General features: G+C 42.7%; 1 protein-coding gene across 1 annotated transcript; it reads right to left on the bottom strand.

Annotated features, from left to right (window-relative positions):
- Positions 1–10,637: 10,637 nt before the first annotated feature.
- On the bottom strand, positions 10,638–16,121 carry LOC311125577 (B-cell receptor CD22-like; the record flags this gene model as incomplete). Its single annotated transcript, XM_084199605.1, has 11 exons — positions 10,638–10,716; positions 12,351–12,577; positions 12,674–12,737; positions 12,836–12,926; positions 13,136–13,399; positions 13,508–13,768; positions 13,977–14,231; positions 14,495–14,854; positions 15,112–15,342; positions 15,682–15,786; positions 16,067–16,121. 11 exons carry the CDS (start codon positions 16,119–16,121, stop codon positions 10,638–10,640), a joined length of 1,992 nt encoding a protein of 663 aa, XP_084055731.1.
- Between the last annotated feature and the right edge of the window lie 6,379 nt (positions 16,122–22,500).

The following is a 22,500-nucleotide window of genomic DNA, read 5'->3' as shown; positions in this document are numbered from 1 at the left end:
TCTCAATATGAATACTACAGTGGGTGTTCTCAAGATGTCCACCATTGTTCCTGTACCGAAGATAGCAAAGGTAACTGAACTAAAAGTGCTTTGAAAGGCTAGTTAAGGATCATATCACCTCTACCTTACCTGACACCCTAGACCCACTTCAATTTGCTTACCACCCCAATAGATCCACAGACAATCGCCATCACACTGCACACTGCCCTATCCCATCTGGACAAGAGGAATACTTACGTCAGAATGCTGTTCATTGACTATAGCTCAGCATTCAACACCATAGTACCCTCCAAGCTCATCATCAAGCTCGGGCCCTGGGTCTGAACCCAGCCCTGTGCAACTGGGTCTCTGATGGGCCACTCCCAGGTAGTGAAGGTAGGAAACAACACCTCCACTTCGCTGATCCTCATCACATGGGCCCCACAAGGGTGCGTGCTCAGCCCCCTCCTGTACTCCCTGTTCACCCATGACTGCGTGGCAACGCACGCATCCAACTCAATCATCAAGTTTGCAGACGACACAACAGTGGTAGGCCTGATTACCAACAATAACGAGACAGCCTACAGGGAGGTAAGGGCCCTATCCACATCAACGGGACCGCAGTGGAGAAGGTGAAAAGCTTCATGTTCCTCGGCGTACACATCACTGACAATCTGAAATGGTCCACCCACACAGACAGTGTGGTGAAGAAGGTGCAACAACGCCTCTTCAACCTCAGGAGGCTGAAGGAATTTGACTTGGCCCATAAGACCCTCACAAACTTTTACAGATGCACAATTGAGAGCATCCCGTCGGGCTGTATCACCGCCTGGTGCGGCAGGTAGCTTAGTGGTTAAGAGCGTTGTGCCAGTAACCGAAAGGTTGCTGGTTCTAATCCCTGAGCCGACTAGGTGAAAAATCTGTCGATGTGCCCTTGAGCAAGGCACTTAACCCTAATTGCTCCTGTAAGTCGCTCTGGATAAGAGCGTCTGCTAAATGACTAAAATGTAAATGGTGCGGCAACTGCACCGCCCACAACCGCAGGGCTCTCCAGAGGGTGGTGCGGTCTGTCCACACTGCCCTCCAGGACACCTACAGCACCTGATGTCAAAGGAAGGCCAAAAAGATCAAGGACATCAACCACCCAAGCCACGGCCTGTTCACCCCACTATCATACAGAAGGAGAGGTCAGTACAGGTGCATCAAAGCTGGGACCGAGAGACTGAAAAAAAGCTTCTATCTCAAGGCCATCAGACTGTTAAATAGCCATCACTAGCCGGCTACCACCCGGTTACTCAACCCTGCACCTTAGAGGCTGCTGCCCTATATACATAGACATGGAATCACTGGCCAATTTAATAATGGAACACTAGTCACTTTAATAATGTTTACATACTGCTTTACTCATCTCATATGTTTACACTGTATTCTATTCTACTGTATTTTAGTCAATGCCACTCCAACATTGCTCGTCCTAATAGTTATACACTGCTCGAAAAAATAAAGGGAACACTAAAATAACACATCCTAGATCTGAATGAATGAAATAATCTTATTAAATACTTTTTTCTTTACATAGTTGAATGTGCTGACAACAAAATCACACAAAAAGTATCAATGGAAATCAAATGTATCAACCCATGGAGGTCTGGATTTGGAGTCACCCTCAAAATTAAAGTGGAAAACCACACTACAGGCTGATCCAACTTTGATGCAATGTCCTTAAAACAAGTCAAAATGAGGCTCAGTAGTGTGTGTGGCTTCCACGTGCCTGTATGACCTCCCTACAACGCCTGGGCATGCTCCTGATGAGGTGGCAGATTGTCTCCTGAGGGATCTCCTCCCAGACCTGGACTAAAGCATCCGCCAACTCCTGGACAGTCTGTGGTGCAACGTGGCGTTGGTGGATGGAGCGAGACATGATGTCCCAGATGTGCTCAATTGGATTCAGGTCTGGGGAACGGGCGGTCCATAGCATCAATGCCTTCCTCTTGCAGGAACTGCTGACACACTCCAGCCACATGAGGTCTAGCATTGTCTTGCATTAGGAGGAACCCAGGGCCAACCGCACCAGCATATGGTCTCACAAGGGGTCTGAGGATCTCATCTCGGTACCTAATGGCAGTCAGGCTACCTCTGGCGAGCACATGGAGGGCTGTGTGGCCCCCCAAAGAAATGCCACCCCACACCATGACTGACCCACCGCCAAACCGGTCATGCTGGAGGATGTTGCAGGCAGCAGAACGTTCTCCACGGCATCTCCAGACTCTGTCACGTCTGTCACATGTGCTCAGTGTGAACCTGCTTTCATCTGTGAAGAGCACAGGGCGCCAGTGGCGAATTTGCCAATCTTGGTGTTCTCTGGCAAATACCAAACGTCCTGCACGGTTTTGGGCTGTAAGCACAACCCCCACCTGTGGACGTCGGGCCCTCATACCACCCTCATGGAGTCTGTTTCTGACCGTTTGAGCAGACACATGCACATTTGTGGCCTGCTGGAGGTCATTTTGCAGGGCTCTGGCAGTGCTCCTCCTGCTCCTCCTTGCACAAAGGCGGAGGTAGCGGTCCTGCTGCTGGGTTGTTGCCCTCCTACGGCCTCCTCCACGTCTCCTGATGTACTGGCCTGTCTCCTGGTAGCGCCTCCATGCTCTGGACACTACGCTGACAGACACAGCAAACCTTCTTGCCACAGCTCGCATTGATGTGCCATCCTGGATGAGCTGCACTACCTGAGCCACTTGTGTGGGTTGTAGACTCCGTCTCATGCTACCACTAGAGTGAAAGCACCGCCAGCATTCAAAAGTGACCAAAACATCAGCCAGGAAGCATAGGAACTGAGAAGTGGTCTGTGATCACCACCTGCAGAACCACTTCTTTATTGGGGGTGTCTTGCTAATTGCCTATAATTTCCACCTGTTGTCTATTCCATTTCCACAACAGCATGTGAAATGTATTGTCAATCAGTGTTGCTTCCTAAGTGGACAGTTTGATTTCACAGAAGTGTGATTGACTTGGAGTTACATTGTGTTATTTAAGTGTTCCCTTTATTTTTTTGAGCAGTGTAGTTAACAGAGGAAGAACAATGATTTCAAGCACCACCCTCCTTTTAAAGCTTCCAGTCTGTTATTCTAACTCAATTCAACACTCTCACCTGTGTTAACGAGAGAATCACTGACATGATGTCAGCTGGTCCTTTTGTGTCAGGGCTGAAATGCATTGGAAAAGTTTTTGGGGGATTAAGTTCATTTTCATGGCAAAGAGGGACTTTGTAATTAATTGCAATTCATCTGATCACTCTTCATAACTTTCTGGAGCATATGTAAATTGCCATCATAAAAACTGAGGCAGCAGACTTTAATTAATATTTGTGTCATTCTCAAAACCTTTGACCACGACCGTACATGATTCCATGTGTGTTATTTCATAGTTTTGATGTCTTCACTATTATTCTACAATGTAAAACATAGAAAAAATTAAGAAAAACCCTTGAAATGAGTAGGTGTGTCCAAACTTTTCACTGGTACTGTACATACATACCTTTTAAATAATAATTATATGGACCGGGGGGCTCTGATCCTGGATCAACACTGGGGGACACTGAGACACTTTATGAATACTGGCCCTGATGTAACAACCAAAACACAGCTCAAATAGTAACAAGAAGTAAAATGTATATTTAGTGTATGACTAAATTTCAAGATATTGTCAAGAGTACTTACAGAGTGAAGGAGAGAGGTCTTGTACAGTGAGTCAACTGACTGGCAGTGCGCGGAAACAAGAAGTAGGTGGTAGGTGATGCAGAACTTCCTTTCCTTCCTCTTTGACATGTATGAGGACCAGACCAGCGCGTCATAAGCGGGAGGTTTTATTTCAATAGAAAATGTACAACAGAATGCATATCTAGTTGCCTTTTTTCATTTGAGGATTGGTCTTAAATTTTATTAATGTGGGCTATTTCCACTGTATTCTTTTGACCACATACACTATCATGTAAACAATGTGTTTACTATAGCCTACTATTTGGAATGTTTATAGTATCTTAGAATGTGTTTACTATAGCCTACTATTTGGAATGTTTATAGTATCTTAGAATGTGTTTACTATAGCCTACTATTTGGAATGTTTATAATATCTTAGAATGTGTTTACTATAGCCTACTATTTGGAATGTTTATAGTATCTTAGAATGTGTTTACTATAGCCTACTATTTGGAATGTTTATAGTATCTTAGAATGTGTTTACTATAGCCTACTATTTGGAATGTTTATAATATCTTAGAATGTGTTTACTATAGCCTACTATTTGGAATGTTTATAGTATCTTAGAATGTGTTTACTATAGCCTACTATTTGGAATGTTTATAGTATCTTAGAATGTGTTTACTATAGCCTACTATTTGGAATGTTTATAATATCTTAGAATGTGTTTACTATAGCCTACTATTTGGAATGTTTATAATATCTTAGAATGTGTTTACTATAGCCTACTATTTGGAATGTTTATAATATCTTAGAATGTGTTGCCTTTCTCCCTCTGAGTTCTACATGGAACAGGTCAAAGTTCAATTTTCATTTGGTCAGTTCTAGGATGTCATTCATTCTATTCTACAAACCCATTCAATTTACACTCCTCATCAGCTGCACCACTCCCGAGTAGCCCAGTGGTCTAAGGCACTGCATCGCAGTGCTAACTGTGCCACTAGAGATCCTGGTTCGAATCCAGGCTCTGTCGCAGCTGGCCGCGACCGGGAGACTCATGGGCGGCGCACAATTGGCCCAGGGTAGGGGAGGGAATGGCCGGCAGGGATGTAGCTCAGTTGTTAGAGCATGGTGTTTACAACGCCAGGGTTGTGGGTTCGATTCCCATGAGGGGCCAGTATGAAAAAATAAAAAAAATAATGTATGCACTCACTAACTGTAAGTTGCTCTGGATAAGAGGGTCTGCTAAATGACTAAAATGTAAATGTATTTCTGTAATGTTCCATCTCTCAGTGTTCTGGAATGGAATGCCCTCGCTGATAGAACTACCTTCAAACATCCATGTGATTCCATATTGTGTCTGCATGATGTGTGTTTTAAAAATGACAATACATAATATTTAATGTAACTGGTTGTGTGTCTAGGTGCTGGACATTGCTCCTTCTGAAAGTGTTTGTATATATTTTATACAGACATGATGATGATGATGATGATGATGAAGGTGAATAAACCACTATTGCTATGCAAACCAAAGTAAATGTATTATTTGTAGTTACTGTACAGTACAAGAGGTGTGATTTTGAAAGCTTTCCATTTTCTCTCCACTGAAGATACTGTTATAACAAGATAAAAACAATGACAATGACGTTTATTCTTAAAAGTAGTTTTTTTTGAATGTCACACTTCACACATTAGCTTACAAAACATTTTTGGGGGGATAAAAGCGATAAGAAACGTTGCGTCAAGCAGAACTCTTTCCTGGACATTAAGGCAGAATTGTGCCATAACTTTGTTATTAGAAATTAGAAAAAATATACGCAAAAAAATCAAGCAACCTACTATATTTACATTTTAGTCATTTAGCAGACACTCTTATCCAGAGCGACTTACAGTTAGTGAGTGCATACATTTATTTCTTTACTGGCCCCCCGTGGGAATTGAACCCACAACCCTGGCATTGCAAACACCATGCTCTGCCAACTGAGCTACGTCCCTGCCGGCCCATTCCCTCCCCTACCCTGGATGACGCTGGGCCAATTGTGCGCCGCCCCATGGGTCTCCCGGTCGCGGACGACAGAGCCTTGATAATAGTACCATATGAAGTAATACAATATAATAGAAACACAATAACTATAGTTGTTAGCCGTTATATATAGTCTCACAAGTCTGATGATTGTTTCAGAAATATAACATAAAAATATATATAGTTATATACAATTTAACTAGACCTCGAGGCTGCTTACTTCCTAAATGCATTTTTGGAAAACGTTATTGTAATCAGAAATATTTACAATTTTACTTAAAATATATTAAACTTAAAAAAATGTCAACTTAAAAAATGTAAAAAAATGTTAAGGTCCCTTTCACATTCATCATATTTTAACCTCTACGGGATCGGTGTCCCGTATACGTGACAGTTGATCTAACGTGTGCTAATGTGATTAGCATGACTGTTGTAAGTAACAGCAAACTTTCCAGGACATAGACATGTCTTACATGGGCAGAAAGCTTAAATTCTTGTTAATCAAACTGCACTGTCCAATTTACAGTAGCTATTACAGTGACAAAATACCATGCTATTGTTTGAGGACAGTACACAAGAACAAAAAACTTATCACAGCAACTGGTTTGTTACATTCACCTCTGAAGGTAAATAATGTACTTACATTCAGTAATCTTGCTCTGATTTGTCATCCTAAGGGTCCCAGATATAAAATGTAGCATAGTTTTGTTTGATCAAATAAATTTTTATATTCAAATGTAGAAACTGGGTTCTACAGATTGAACCCCTGCTGTCTCTGGCTCCACCCCCTCCCCACCCGGCCATCTAGATGTGTGAAAGCTAATGATTTATATTATAATCCATCATGTATGACATTCCTGGGAGTGTGTAAACTTATATTTTGTATTACCATATCCTTTTTGTATGTTCTCTATTTTTACAGTGAGGGAAAAAAGTATTTGATCCCCTGCTGATTTTGTACGTTTGCCCACTGACAAAGAAATGATCAGTCAATAATTTTAATGGTAGGTTTATTTGAACAGTGAGAGACAGAATAACAACAAAAAAATCGAGAAAAACGCATGTCAAAAATGTTATAAATTGATTTGCATTTTAATGAGGGAAATAAGTATTTGACCCCTCTGCAAAAAATGACTTAGTACTTGGTGGCAAAACCCTTGTTGGCAATCACAGAGGTCAGATGTTTCTTGTAGTTGGCCACCAGGTTTGCACACATCTCAGGAGGGATTTTGTCCCACTCCGCTTTGCAGATCTTCTCCAAGTCATTAAGGTTTCGAGGCTGACGTTTGGCAACTCGAACCTTCAGCTCCCTCCACAGATTTCCTATGGGATTAAGGTCTGGAGACTGGCTAGGCCACTCCAGGACCTTCATGTGCTTCTTCTTGAGCCACTCCTTTGTTGCCTTGGCCGTGTGTTTTGGGTCATTGTCATGCTGGAATACCCATCCACGACCCATTTTCAATGCCCTGGCTGAGGGAAGGAGGTTCTCACCCAAGATCTGATGGTACATGGCCCCATCCATCGTCCCTTTGATGCGGTGAAGTTGTCCTGTCCCCTTAGCAGAAAAACACCCCCAAAGCATAATGTTTCCATCTCCATGTTTGACGGTGGGGATGGTGTTCTTGGGGTCATAGGCAGCATTCCTCCTCCTCCAAACACGGCGAGTTGAGTTGATGCCAAAGAGCTCCATTTTGTTCTCATCTGACCACAACACTTTCACCCAGTTCTCCTCTGAATCATTCAGATGTTCATTGGCAAACTTCAGACGAACATGTGCATATGTGCTTTCTTGAGCATGGGGACCTTGCGGCCGCTGCAGGATTTCAGTCCTTCACGGCGTAGTGTGTTACCAATTGTTTTCTTGGTGACTATGGTCCCAGCTGCCTTGAGATCATTGACAAGATCCTCCCGTGTAGTTCTGGGCTGATTCCTCACCGTTCTCATGATCATTGCAACTCCACGAGGTGAGATCTTGCATGGAGCCCCAGGCCGAGGGAGATTGACATTTCGTTTGTGTTTCTTCCATTTGCGAATAATCGCAGCAACTGTTGTCACCTTCTCACCAAGCTGCTTGACGATGGTCTTGTAGCCCATTCCAGCCTTTTGTAGGTCTACAATCTTGTCCCTGACATCCTTGGAGAGCTCTTTGGTCTTGGCCATGGTGGAGAGTTTGAAATCTGATTGATTGATTGCTTCTGTGGACAGGTGTCTTTTATACAGGTAACAAACTGAGATTAGGAGCACTCCCTTTATGAGTGTGCTCTAATCTAAGCTTGTTACCTGTATAAAAGACACCTGGGAGACAGAAATCTTTCTGATTGAGAGGGGGTCAAATACTTATTTTCCTCATTAAAATGCAAATCAATTTATAACATTTTTGACATGCGTTTTTCTGGATGTTTTTGTTGTTATTCTGTCTCTAACTGTTCAAATTAACCTACCATTAAAATTATAGACTGATCATTTCTTTGTCAGTGGGAAAATGTACAAAATCAGCAGGGGATCAAATACTTTTTTCCCTCACTGTATGTACTTGAAAATGTATCAATTGACCAATTCGGCACATTTGGGCAGACTTGATTCAAAATAGTCCAGTATTGCAATGCTTCACTGGATCAATCTGAAAATGTGCACACACACTGCTGCCATCTAGTGGCCAAAATCTAAATTGTGTCTAAACTGCAATATTATATTGTGGCCTTTCTCTTGCATTTCAAAGATGATGGAACAAAAAAAGAAAAAAGGAAACTTATGTTTTTTTGTTTGTATGATCTTTAACCAGATCTAATGTGTTATATTCTCCTACATTAATTTGATATTTCCACAAACTTCAAAGTGTTTCCTTTCAAATGGTATCACGAATATGCATATCTTTGCTTTAGGTCCTGAGCTACAGGCAGTTAGATTTGAGTATGTCATTTTAGGCGAAAATTGAAAAAAAGGGTCAGATCCTTAAGAGGTTAAAAGTCAAAACTGACCCTAGATCAGAACTCCTACTCTAAGTTTGAATAGAGTAGTCCTGTGTGGCTCAATTTCTACAGCATGGCGCATGGGTTAGATTCCTGCTGGGACTACCAATATGAAAGACATATGCACTCATGACTGTAATGATTGTGTGAATGACTTTGGATAAAAGTTTCTGCTAGATGGCATATATTATTATACCCTTAGCCGTGGTATAATTAAGCAATAAGGTCAGAGGGGTGTGGTATGTGGCCAATATACCACGGCTAAGGGCTGTTCTTACGCACAACGCAACGTGGAGTGCTTGGAAACAGCCCTTTGCCGTGGTATATTGGTAACATTCCAAAAACCCCAGAGGTGCCTTATTGCTTAATTATACCATGGCTAAGGGCTGTTTTTGACACAAAGCGGATATGCCGTGGTATATTGGCCATAGACTACAAACCCCTGAGGTGCCTTATTGCTATTATAAACTGGTTACCAACATAAATAGAAAAGTAAACAAGTATTTTTGCGTCACACCCGTGGTATATTGTCTGATATACAGGACACACGGCTGAAATGCTATTTCAGCCAATCAGCATCCAGGACCCAAACTACCCTGTAGGTGCCTTATTGCTATTATAAACTGGTTACCAACGTAATTAGAACAGTAAATAGTACTTTTCTGTCATACCCGTGGTATACGGTTATTTATACCACGCCTTTTGTTGTGTTCAGGTCTTCCTGGATCTGTGTTTGTTGTGTTCAGGTCTTCCTGGTTCTGGGTTTGTTGTGTTCAGGTCTTTCTGGTTCCGGGTTTGTTATGTTCAGGTCTTCCTGGTTCTGTGTTTGTTGTGTTCAGGTCTTCCTGGTTCTGTGTTTGTTGTGTTCAGGTCTTCCTGGTTCTGGTTTGTTGTGTTCAGGTCTTCCTGGTTCTGGGTTTGTTGTGTTCAGGTCTTCCTGGTTCTGGGTTTGTTGTGTTCAGGTCTTCCTGGTTCTGGGTTTGTTGTGTTCAGGTCTTCCTGGTTCTGGTTTTTTGTTGTGTTCAGGTCTTCCTGGTTCTGTGTTTGTTGTGTTCAGGTCTTCCTGGTTCTGGGTTTGTTGTGTTCAGGTCTTCCTGGTTCTGTGTTTGTTGTGTTCAGGTCTTCCTGGTTCTGGGTTTGTTGTGTTCAGGTCTTCCTGGTTCTGGGTTTGTTGTGTTCAGGTCTTCCTGGTTCTGTGTTTGTTGTGTTCAGGTCTTCCTGGTTCTGGGTTTGTTGTGTTCAGGTCTTCCTGGTTCTGGGTTTGTTGTGTTCAGGTCTTCCTGGTTCTGTGTTTGTTGTGTGTTCAGGTCTTCTTAGTTCTGTGTTTGTTTTGTTCAGGTCTTCTTGGTTCTGTGTTTGTTGTGTTCAGGTCTTCTAGGTTCTGTGTTTGTTGTGTTCAGGTCTTCTTGGTTCTGGGTTTGTTGTGTTCAGGTCTTATTGGTTCTGGGTTTGTTGTGTTCAAGTCTACTTGGTTCTGGGTTTGTTGTGTTCAGGTCTTCTTGGTTCTGTGTTTGTTGTGTTCAGGTCTTCTTGGTTCTGTGTTTGTTGTGTTCAGGTCTTCTTGGTTCTGGGTTTGTTGTGTTCAGGTCTTCTTCGTTCTGTGTTTGTTGTGTTCAGGTCTTCTTGTTTCTGGGTTCGTTGTGTTCAGGTCTTCTTGCTTCTTGGTTCTGAGTTTGTTGTGTTCAGGTCTTCTTAGTTCTGTGTTTGTTGTGTTCAGGTCTTCTTGGTTCTGTGTTTGTTGTGTTCAGGTCTTCTTGTTTCTGGGTTCGTTGTGTTCAGGTCTTCTTGCTTCTTGGTTCTGAGTTTGATGTGTTCAGGTCTTCTTAGTTCTGTGTTTGTTGTGTTCAGGTCTTCCTGGTTCTGGGTTTGTTGTGTTCAGGTCTTCCTGGTTCTGGGTTTGTTGTGTTCAGGTCTTCCTGGTTCTGGGTTTGTTGTGTTCAGGTCTTCCTGGTTCTGGGTTTGTTGTGTTCAGGTCTTCCTGGTTCTGGGTTTGTTGACTGTACTGTAGAGAGCAGAGGAGTCCTCCTCAGCTGCTTGTGCTGCGGGTCTGAAGAGAGAGAAACAAAAATGAAACTGAATGTGTGTTCCAAATGGTGGCACCCTATACCCTTTATTAAGCACTATCTTTCACCAGGGCCTATGGGCTCAGGATAAAAGTAGTGCACTAAATAGGAAATAGGTTGCCATTTGGAACTCATCCGAACTGTTCATCAAAACCATCATCACATCACTCCCTCATTATAGACATGTCATAATAATTGTCTTGAGATGTCCATTGTTGGGTCCATAGTTTAAGGAAATCGACATCAGTAGTGGTCACTAGGGGTCAACTGTTTTGCCTATTGATGATATCTACAATAAACAGCAGCATATGAATGACCTTATTGCAGAATATGCAGAATATGGCAGCAGTGGGGCGGTTCCATTTCACAGCAGTTTATTGCACTTCCTCTTCCTGTTTCTGGTGTTGAGGCATGAATGCACAATATGCATCACTCATGACATCATCATTGTCTACTCCTCCAATGAGCACATGGCCGTTACTACGTTTGAGGACACAGAGGTCGTTAATGCTTTTCTAATTTGAAAATAATAATAATAGCCTAATACAAATACTGTACACAGTAAAGAAAATGAATTACGGATCAAACATCTAAATATTGCTCCCAGCGTTGGTCAAAGCTCAGAACGCTTATTTTCTTGATCTGACTAATCGCGCCTGCCTCTTTGTGAATGAGTGGAATCATGAACAGTGGTTTGTTTGTTATGATCTCTGGCATCCCTCAGATATGCCTCCCTAATTTTATCAGCACATTCACCCCTCTCTCAAACGGCTAATTCCCCTTCTCGTGGCACTTGCCGAGGGCGACGTGAAACGAACTACCCCAGGCCGCAGGTTGCTCTGCTGACAGTGTGTTTGCGAGATGCTGTGTCCCGCGACTCCTGCCTTGTCTACAGTCAGTCAGGTCTAGAAGGATGAAGTAAGAATCTAATGTTAAACGGAGCCTACCTCAGCAGGAGAAAACCAAACACTACTAAGCTAGGCTACTGAGACAGACAGTGATGTGGTGCTCATTGGAGAGGCTGAGGCAGGCTGCAATGCATGCAGGTGGAAGTAGAGGAGACAGAGAGAGAGAGGAAGCAAGCAGAGAGAGAGGTTTTTACAGTGGTTCCCAAACTTGGGGTCTGATCAAACAATTTAGGAACATAAAAAAAGATATGTTTCAATATGAATATCTCCACTTGGCCTATCTTCCCTATAGGCATACATTAAAATGCTATCAACATGCGAACAATACAGTTATAAAAATGTCACACGTTTTTGTTTTGTTGCTGATGCTGCGTGTCAGTGTGAATCATCTCCCATATTTCCTCCCTTTCAGGGGTATAACATTACAACTGTATAGCTAATAGGCTATGTGTTTGTAGATGGACTGAGGTGAATGAACCTACAGCAGCCAAGGTGATAACGGCTGGGGTCATTTTTGCTTGTTTTTGCTGTTTTCCAAATAACATTTTAAAGTGTTTTAATTGTATAGAAATGCAGTAAATAAGAATCTACTTTCCAACCCCCTGGACATCCAGATTTGGTTGTAAACAAACAAACGTATCCTTAAATGCTGTGTGTTTCCAATGTTCTAGTATTGGTTCTATGTTGCTGTAATGGCAGAATATGCTCACTTGGTGGCAGAACTGGGGCGATTCAATTGCACAACAGCGTATTGGACATCTTCGTCTTGTTTCTGTTTCTGGACGGTTGAGTACAGTGGGACTTCCTGGTTTTTGGAGTGAGAGAAGTGGACGCTGGCGTAGTGAACATCATCCTGGTCTACGGTGGCTGCTGTCTGTGTTGCAGTAAGGGTCATGGCCATGCTTGAGATGTTGTCATACACTGGACTAGAGTCTCCCTGATGGAGAAAGAGGACAGACAACATGAGGAGTGGAAATGTTCCACAAAGCAATACCCAGACATCACAGTCATCTTCTGATTCCAACAGACTCACCTGTCCATTTTCTGCTATATCACTTGTGTCTCTCGTGTCAGAGGTGGATTTGGAGGCCTTCTTCCTGTTTTGCACATTAATTAATTAATTAATGAAGTTAACAACAAATCAGAGTGCTACATTTAAAAAATAAACAACATAAAAATATGAATTTTCACTCACCTGAACCACATGAGTCCAGAGAGACAGAGGATGAGAACCAGAACAACCACTATGATTCCAACAGCTGTAGTCATAACTGAGGTTTGTTTCCCTATAATATAATGTGGATGATGTGAGTACATGGCATGATATAATAAACTAAAAATAAACTGAAATACAGGACATTAATGCAATACTTGTTAAGGGATCTTATAACACAATGTATAGTTATAAACGAAGGAGTAATAATCCAAAGTATAATGATTAAGATTAAATTGAAACATGTAGTTTTGTATTGAAGTATTGAAGATGAATCTTGACCTGCTACGGTGATCATCAGAGCTTTAGAGTTGCAAGATGCTATTGTATTCTCAGCCTCACAGTAGTATTCTCCACTTTCCTCAGAGCCCATGTTAGTGATGTTGTAACTCTGTCCTGATGCTTTTGGTGAGGTTATGTTCTTCTTGTACCAGGTGTATTTGTCCACAGGTGGGTTGGCATCACTGCTGCAGGTCAGAGTCACTGAACTGCCCTCCACTATTTCACCAGAGGGACTGACTGACACTGAGGTGTTCTTTGGGCCATCTGGTGTTGAAGGTGACAGAAAATAATCAACTCACATAACATGTAAGGTACCAAGAGATCATGTGCATGATTCTCTGATCAAAAGAGGAGATGGTTCGGTGAACTTACACTGAACGTCCACAAACACAGAAGAGTTGAGACGTCCATATTTATTCTCAGCCTCACAGTAGTATTCTCCACTGTCCTCAGAGCTGATGTTAGTGATGCTGTAACTCTGTCCTGATGCTTTTGGTGAGGTTATGTTCTTCTTGTACCAGGTGTATTTGTCCACAGGTGGGTTGGCATCACTGCTGCAGGTCAGAGTCACTGAACTGCCCTCTACTGTTTCACCAGAGGGACTGGCTGACACTGAGGTGTTCTTTGGTCCATCTAATGTAAAATACAGTGGATTTAAAAAGAGTAAAAATTAGGTCAGTTAAAAATATTATATATACTTTCCACAATTGTACTTTTCCACACAATGACTTTTAAATTCACCCTCTTATTGAAGATGATCAATTCAAGTGTCATGTGGAGCTAATATCTGTCACTGCAATGTTAACATAGCAAACTAAAGATTTAAACCCCATGTACTTACATCTAACATTGAGAGTGTCTTCAGGAGAGGGGAGATCCTCATGGCCTTCTACAGCACAGGAGTATCTTCCTGCATCCTCACTGCTGACTGGGAATAATCTATAGACAGGAGAGTAGGTGTTGCTGTTTGGTATAGGCTGTCCATTCTTATACCAACTGTAGGCTGTGATGCGGTCCAGTGTACATTTGGTTCTACATGTCAGTGTGACTCTCGCCCCCTCTGACACAGATGTAGGATCCATCTCCAACACAACATCTAGAGTAAAAGGAAACACATCATTATTCTCCTCCTATATATGTCCTCTTATATGATATACTAGATTTGTTTTTTTCTGTCACATACCACTACTGTGTCTGTATGACTGCCCTTAATAAGGTCATTACAGTAATAGATGTGAGATGAGTGACAGATTACCTGTGACAGTCAGGGAGACAGGAGCCAGCAAACTTTCCTCAATAATTATAATTAAACATCACATAGAAATGTATGTATAAACATGATCATTTGTTCATTGTAACCTGTGACAGTCAGAGTTGTTCCAGTGAAGCTGTATCCCCATCTTGATGTATGTGTGTTGAATATGAACTTGTACTCAGCTGAGTCCTCTTCTCTCAGATCTGTGATTCTCAGGGTGGAGTGACCTCTCTCCTTCTCTCCACCATACTCCACACGACCTGCATACACTGGGTCTGTGGTTATGTCCTCAGGGATCAACTTATCACTCCACCTAGCACTCTGTTTAGGACTAAACCAGAGTGATGATGTGACGTTATCATAACCACTGCCATAAGTACATGATATGTCCACTGATGACCCCTTCAAGACACAGATTCTCCTCTTGGTGTAAGTCACTCTGTTGCAGTCCTGACCCTGGACACCTGAAATATAATGGAATTAGATGAGTACATTATACTGTATTTCCTGACTCTGAATGCCTGAAACATAAAGATTTTTGTTATTTCATTTATTTTATTTTATAAATGTTTCTTGCCAAGAATATATCAATAGCAAGTTCCACTTTGGAAATATTGTAGTTTACTTCAACAGTAAATGTAAATGGTAGTTTCTGAGCATTTAATAAGTCATCACCAACTTTTCAGTTTACAGGCTTTGTCAGGGTTTAATCCACACTCACAGACTGCAGGAGACCGGAGATCCTCATGGCCTTTTACAGCACAGGAGTAGCTGTCTTCATAGTTACTGGAGACTAAGTATTTGACCTTGTAGGTGCTCTCATCTAGATGTTGTCCGTTCTTGTACCAGATGTAGGTGGGGTTACCAATCAGAGTACAGGTGGTGCTGCAGGTCAGTGTCTTCCACTTCCAATACTCCACTCTTGTCCACATTCCCACAGTCACCTTTAGATCTGAAGTTATGAAACAACAATGGAGAACATCTGTCTGTCATCACCATTCCAAGGTTCTCACTGAAAATGTAATAAATCATTTGAAGTGGTAACTATACTCTTTATGTCAGATTACAGTACCTGTGACAGAGAGAGTAACATCTGAGCCAAATGTCGATGAGCCTGCTGTAAATGAGAAGTAATATGATGTTGAATCCTCCTCTCTCAGGTCTGTGATTCTCAGGGTGCAGTCATTCTCCTTGTTCCCACGGTACTCTATACAATCCTCATATTTATCTTGGATTTCAGTCCAGATCAAATTCTTCCATTTATACCATTTGGTTGTCGTGACTGTATAACCTCTGGGATATGTGTAGGAGCAGGACAGCTCCACTGTTGACCCCTTCAAGGAACAGATACTATTCTTGGTGTAGCTCACACTCCAGCCATTCTGACCCAGTACCACTGAAACACAGTCACACAATACAATGGTATCATAATTAAGTCAAGGTCTTTTGGCTCACACTAACAGTAAGGTTTGTCCACACTTTGTTGCCTAGTTGCTGAGTTGAGTGTGAATGAAAACCACAGATAAGCATCACTCTACGAGGTGTGAAAGATAACTATTTAAGTGAAGTGTAGACGCCTAACAGAACACACCAGAATAATGTTATGATTCTTAACCTTTTAGACATGTTTGTAGATTGTTAAACAGAGCAACTAAAAGACAAGAATGAGACCATACCTGCTACAGACCAGAGAAACACCACCAACACACTTCCTGCTGTTCTCATGGCCATTGTTGCATCTCCCACCCTGCAGTCTTAGAAACATAAACAACAACTCACTCTATAGCTGGTGAATAACTACACCTGATACATTGAAGTATAAACTGGAAATGGGGTACAGGGCCTCATTACTGAAAATGAACCGGGCTCATATTGTGTTGAGTTGTATTGTGCTATATGGTTGTCTATGTGATTACTGTCTGTCTGTAAGTCTATATGTATTTAATGTGTGTGACGTGTTTCATGTCTTTCTACGTCTTTCTATTTAAGATGACATGATGTATGATGCAAAAATAATTTCCTAATGGATTAAATAAAGTCATCATCATCATCAACAACATCAACAACAACAACAATCACTTATTGAACAGATCTGTAGTACTGTAAACAGATATTTCTATATTGATTGTTCTGAAGTTGTTTTATTCTCAGAACTCCAAATAAAGGAGGATAAATGTTCAATACTCTACGGTCCGTCAAGCTGTACAGCAGCCTGAAGACTGACCACCAGGTTCAATGATTGCTCCTATCCCCAAGCAGTGAGGCTAAACATCAAGTGACACACACACACACACACACACACACACACACACACACACACACACACACACACACACACACACACACACACACATACACACATACACACACAAACATACATACATACATTGGGGAGAACAAGTATTTGATACACTGCTGATTTTGCAGGTTTTCCTACTTTCAAAGCATGTAGAGGTCTGTCATTTTTATCATAGGTACACTTCAACTGTGAGAGACGGAATCTAAAACAAAAATCCAGAAAATCACATTGTATGATTTTTAAGTAATTAATTTGCATTTTATTGCATGACATAAGTATTTGATCACCTACCAACCAGTAAGAATTCCGGCTCTCACAGACCTGTTAGTTTTTCTGTAAGAAGCCCTCCTGTTCTCCACTCATTACCTGTATTAACTGAACCTGTTTGAACTCGTTACCTGTATAAAAGACACCTGTCCACACACTCAATCAAACAGACTCCAACCTCTCCACAATGGCCAAGACCAGAGAGCTGTGTAAGGACATCAGGGATATAATTGTAGACCTGCACAAGGCTGGGATGGGCAACAGGACAATAGGCAAGCAGCTTGGTGAGAAGGCAACAACTGTTGGCGCAATTATTAGAAAATGGAAGAAGTTCGAGATGACAGTCAATCACCCTCGGTCTGGGGCTCCATGCAAGATCTCACCTCGTGGGGCGTCAATCATCATGAGGAAGGTTAGGGATCAGCCCAGAACTACACGGCAGGACCTGGTCAATGACCTGAAGAGAGCTGGGACCACAGTCTCAAAGAAAACCATTAGTAACACACTACGCCGTCATGGATTAAAATCCTGTAGTGCACGCAAGGTCCCCCTGCTCAAGCCAGCGCATGTCCAGGCCCATCTGAAGTTTGCCAGTGACCATCTGGATGATCCAGAGGAGGAATGGGAGAAGGTCATTTGGTCTGATGAGACAAAAATAGAGCTTTTTGGTCTAAACTCCACTCACCATGTTTGGAGGAAGAAGAAGGATGAGTACAACCCCAAGAACACCATCCCAACCGTGAAGCGTGGAGGTGGAAACATAATTATTTGGGGATGCTTTTCTGCAAAGGGGACAGGACGACTGCACCGTATTGAGGGGAGGATGGATGGGGCCATGTATCGCGAGATCTTGGCCAACAACCTCCTTCCAACAGTAAGAGCATTGAAGATGGGTCGTGGCTGGGTCTTCCAGCATGACAACGACCCGAAACACACAGCCAGGGCAGCTAATGAGTGGCTCCGTAAGAAGCATCTCAAGGTCCTGGAGTGGCCTAGCCAGTCTCCAGACCTGAACCCAATAGAAAATCTTTGGAGGGAGCTGAAAGTCCGTATTGCCCAGCGACAGCCCCGAAACCTGAAGGATCTGGAGAAGGTCTGAATGGAGGAGTGGGCCAAAATCCCTGCTGCAGTGTGTGCAAACCTGGTCAAGACCTACATGAAACATATGATCTCTGTAATTGCAAACAAAGGTTTCTGTACCAAATATTAAGTTCTTCTTTTCTGATGTATCAAATCAAATCAAATCAAATTTTATTGGCCACATGCGCCGAATACAACAGGTGCAGACATTACAGTGAAATGCTTACTTACAGCCCTTATCCAACAGTGCATTTCTTTTTAACAAAAAAAGTAAAAATAAAACAACAACAAAAAAAGTGTTGAGAAAAAAAGAGCAGAAGTAAAATAAAATAACAGTAGGGAGGCTATATATACAGGGGGGTACCGGTGCAGAGTCAATGTGCGGGGGCACCGGCTAGTTGAGGTAGTTGAGGTAATATGTACATGAGGGTAGAGTTAAAGTGACTATGCATAAATAATTAACAGAGTAGCAGCAGCGTAAAAGGATGGGGTGGGGGGGCAGTGCAAATAGTCCGGGTAGCCATGATTAGCTGTTCATGAGTCTTAAGGCTTGGGGGTAGAAGCTGTTGAGAAGTCTTTTGGACCTAGACTTGGCACTCCGGTACCGCTTGCCGTGCGGTAGCAGAGAGAACAGTCTATGACTAGGGTGGCTGGAGTCTTTGACAATTTTGAGAGCCTTCCTCTGACACCGCCTGGTATAGAGGTCCTGGATGGCAGGAAGCTTGGCCCCAGTGATGTACTGGGCCGTACGCACTACCCTCTGTAGTGCCTTGCGGTCGGAGGCACAGCAGTTGCCATACCAGGCGGTGATGCAACCAGTCAGGATGCTCTCGATGGTGCAGCTGTAGAATTTTTTGAGGATCTGAGGACCCATGCCAAGTCTTTTCAGTCTCCTGAGGGGGAATAGGCTTTGTCGTGCCCTCTTCACGACTGTCTTGGTGTGTTTGCACCATGATAGTTTGTTGGTGATTTGGACACAAAGGAACTTGAAGCTCTCAACCTGTTCCACTACAGCCCCGTCGATGAGAATGGGGGCGTGCTCAGTCCTCTTTTTTTTCCTGTAGTCCACAATCATCTATTTTGTCTTGGTCACATTGAGGGAGAGGTTGTTGTCCTGGCACCACACGGCCAGGTCTCTGACCTCCTCCCTATAGGCTGTCTCATCGTTGTCGGTGATCAGGCCTACCACTGTTGTGTCGTCGGCAAACTTAATGATGTTGTTGGAGTCGTGCCTGGCCATGCAGTCATGGGTGAACAGGGAGTACAGGAGGGGACTGAGCATGCACCCCTGAGGGGCCCCCGTGTTGAGGATCAGTGTGGCAGATGTGTTGTTACCTACCCTTACCACCTGGGGGCGGCCCGTCAGGAAGTCCAGGATCCAGTTGCAGAGGGAGGTGTTTAGTCCCAGGATCTTTAGCTTAGTGATGAGCTTAGAGGGCACTATGGTGTTGAATGCTGAGCTGTAGTCAATTAATAGCATTCTCACGTAGGTGTTCCTCTTGTCCAGGTGGGAAAGGGCAGTGTGGAGTGCAATAGAGATTGCATCATCTGTGGATCTGTTGGGGCGGTATGCAAATTGGAGTGGGTCTAGGGTTTCTGGGATAATGCTGTTTATGTGAGCCATGACCAGCCTTTCAAAGCACTTCATGGCTACAGACGTCAGTGCTACGGGTCGGTAGTCATTTAGGCAGGTTATCTTAGAGTCCTTGGGCACGGGGACTATGGTGGTCTGCTTGAAACATGTTGGTATTACAAATACTTATGTCATGCAATGTCATGCAATAAAATGCAAATTAATTATTTAAAAATCATACAATGTGATTTTCTGGATTTTTGTTTTAGATTCCGTCTCTCACAGTTGAAGTGTACCTATGATAAAAATGACAGACCTCTACATGCTTTGGAAGTAGGAAAACCTGCAAAATCGGCAGTGTATCAAATACTTGTTCTCCCCACTGTATATACATTTATACATACATACATACACTACCGGTCAAAAGTTTTAAAACACCTACTCATTCAAGGGTTTTTCTTTATTTTTCCTATTTGTTACATTGTATAATAATTTTGAAGGCATCAAAACTATGAAATAACACACAAGGAATCATGTAGTAACCAAAAAATGTATATTTTATATTTGAGATTCTTCAAATAGCCACCCTTTGCCTTGATGACAGCTTTGCACACTCTTGGCATTCTCTCAACCAGCTTCACCTGGAATGCTTTTCCAACAGTCTTGAAGGAGTTCCCACATATGCTGAGCACTTGTTGGCTGCTTTTCCTTCACTCTGCGGTCCGACTCATCCCAAACCATCTCAATTTGGTTGAGGTCGGGGAATTGTGGAGTCCAGGTCATCTGATGCAGCACTCCATCGCTCTCCTTCTTGGTAAAATAGCCCTTATACAGCCTGGAGGTGTTTGGGGTAATTGTCCTTTTGAAAAATAAATGATATTCCCACTAAGCCCAAACCAGATGGGATGGCGTATCACTGCAGAATGCTGTGGTAGCCATTGGGTTAAGTGTGCATTGAATTCTAAATAAATCACCAGCAAAGCACCCCCACACCATAACACCTCATCCTTCATGCTTTACGTTGGGAAATACACATGCAGTGATCATCTGTTCACCCACACCACGTCTCACAAAGACACAGTGGTTGGAACCAAACAACTCAATTTTGGACTCCAGACCAAAGGACACATTTCCACCGGTCTAATGTCCATTGCTCTTGTTTCTTGGCCCAAGCAAGTCTCTTCTTCTTATTGGTGTCTTTTAGTAGTGGTTTCTTTGCAGCAATTCGACCATGAAGGCCTGATTCACACAGTCTCCTCTGAACAGTTGATGTTGAGATGTGTCTGTTACTTGAACTCTGTGAAGCATTTATTTGGGCTTCAATTTCTGAGGCTGGTAACTCTAATGAACTTATCCTCTGCAGCAGAAGTAACTCTGGGTCTTCCATTCCTGTGGCTGTCCTCATGAGAGCCAGTTTCATCATAGCGCTTGATGGTTTTTGCGACTGCACTTGAAGAAACTTTCAAAGTTCTTGAAATTGAAGTAATGATGGACTGTAATTTCTCTGGGCTTATTTGAGCTGTTCTTGCCATAATATGGACTTGGGCAGCAGGTAGCTTAGTGGGTAAGAGCGTTGTGCCAGTAACTGAAAGGTCGCTGGTTCTAATCCCTGAGCCAACTAGGTGAAAAATCTGTCAATGTGCCCTTAAGCAAGGCACTTAACCCTAATTGCTCAAGTAAGTCGCTCTGGATAAGAGCGTCTGCTAAAATGTAAAGGTATTTTACCAAATAGGGCTATCTTCTGTATACCCCCCCTACCTTGTCACAACACAACTGATTGGCTCAAACGCATTGAAATGGAAAGAAATTCCACAAATTATATTTTAAGAAGGCACACCTGTTATTTGAAATGCATTCCAGGTGACTACCTCATGAAGCTGGTTGAGAGAATACCATGAGTGTGCAAAGCTGTCATCAAGGCAAAGGGTGGCTATTTGAAGAATCTCAAATAGAAAATATATTTTGATTTGTTTAACACTTCTTTGGTTACTACAGTCGTGATCAAAAGTTTTGAGAATGACACAAGTATTGGTCTTCACAAAGTTTGCTGCTTCAGTGTTTTTAGATATTTTTGTCAGATGTTACTATGGGATACTAAGTATAATTACAAGCATTCCAGAAGTGCCAAAGGCTTTTATTGACAATTACATTAAGTTTATGCAAAGAGTCAATATTTGCAGTGTTGACCCTTCTTTTTCAAGACCTCTGTAATCCACTCTGGCAAGCTGTCAATTAACTTCTGGGCCACATCCTGACTGATGGCAGCCCATTCTTGCATAATCAATGCTTGGAATTTGTCCGAATTTGTGGGTTTTTGTTTGTCCACCCGCCTCTTGAGGATTGATCACAAGTTCTCAATGGGATTAAGGTCTGGGGAGTTTCCTGGCCATGGACCCAAAATGTCGATGTTTTGTTCCCCGAGCCATTTAGTTATCACGTTTGCCTTATGGCAAGGTGCTCCATCATGCTGGAAAAGGCATTGTTCGTCACCAAACTATTCTTGGATGGTTGGGAGAAGTTGCTCTCGGAGGATGTGTTGGTACCATTCTTTATTCATGGCTGTCTTCTTAGGCAAAATTGTGAGTGAGCCCACTCCCTTGCCTGAGAAGCAATCCCACACATGAATGGTCTCAGGATGCTTTACTGTTGGCATGACACAGGACTGATGGTAGTGCTCACCTTGTCTTCTCCGGACAAGGTGTTTTCCAGATGCCCCAAACAATCGGAAAGGGGATTCATCAGAGAAAATTACTTTACCCCAATCCTCAGCAGTCAAATCTCTGTACCTTTTGCAGAATATCAGTCTGTCCCTGATGTTTTTCCTGGAGAGAAGTGGCTTCCTCGCTGCCCTTCTTGACACCAGGCCATCCTCCAAAAGTCTTCGCCTCACT

This window comes from Coregonus lavaretus (genome assembly GCF_964263955.1).
Source record: "Coregonus lavaretus genome assembly, contig: HAP1_SCAFFOLD_440, whole genome shotgun sequence".
In the NCBI taxonomy this organism is placed as follows: domain Eukaryota; kingdom Metazoa; phylum Chordata; class Actinopteri; order Salmoniformes; family Salmonidae; genus Coregonus; species Coregonus lavaretus.
This window is presented reverse-complemented; position numbering and strand designations above follow the sequence as displayed.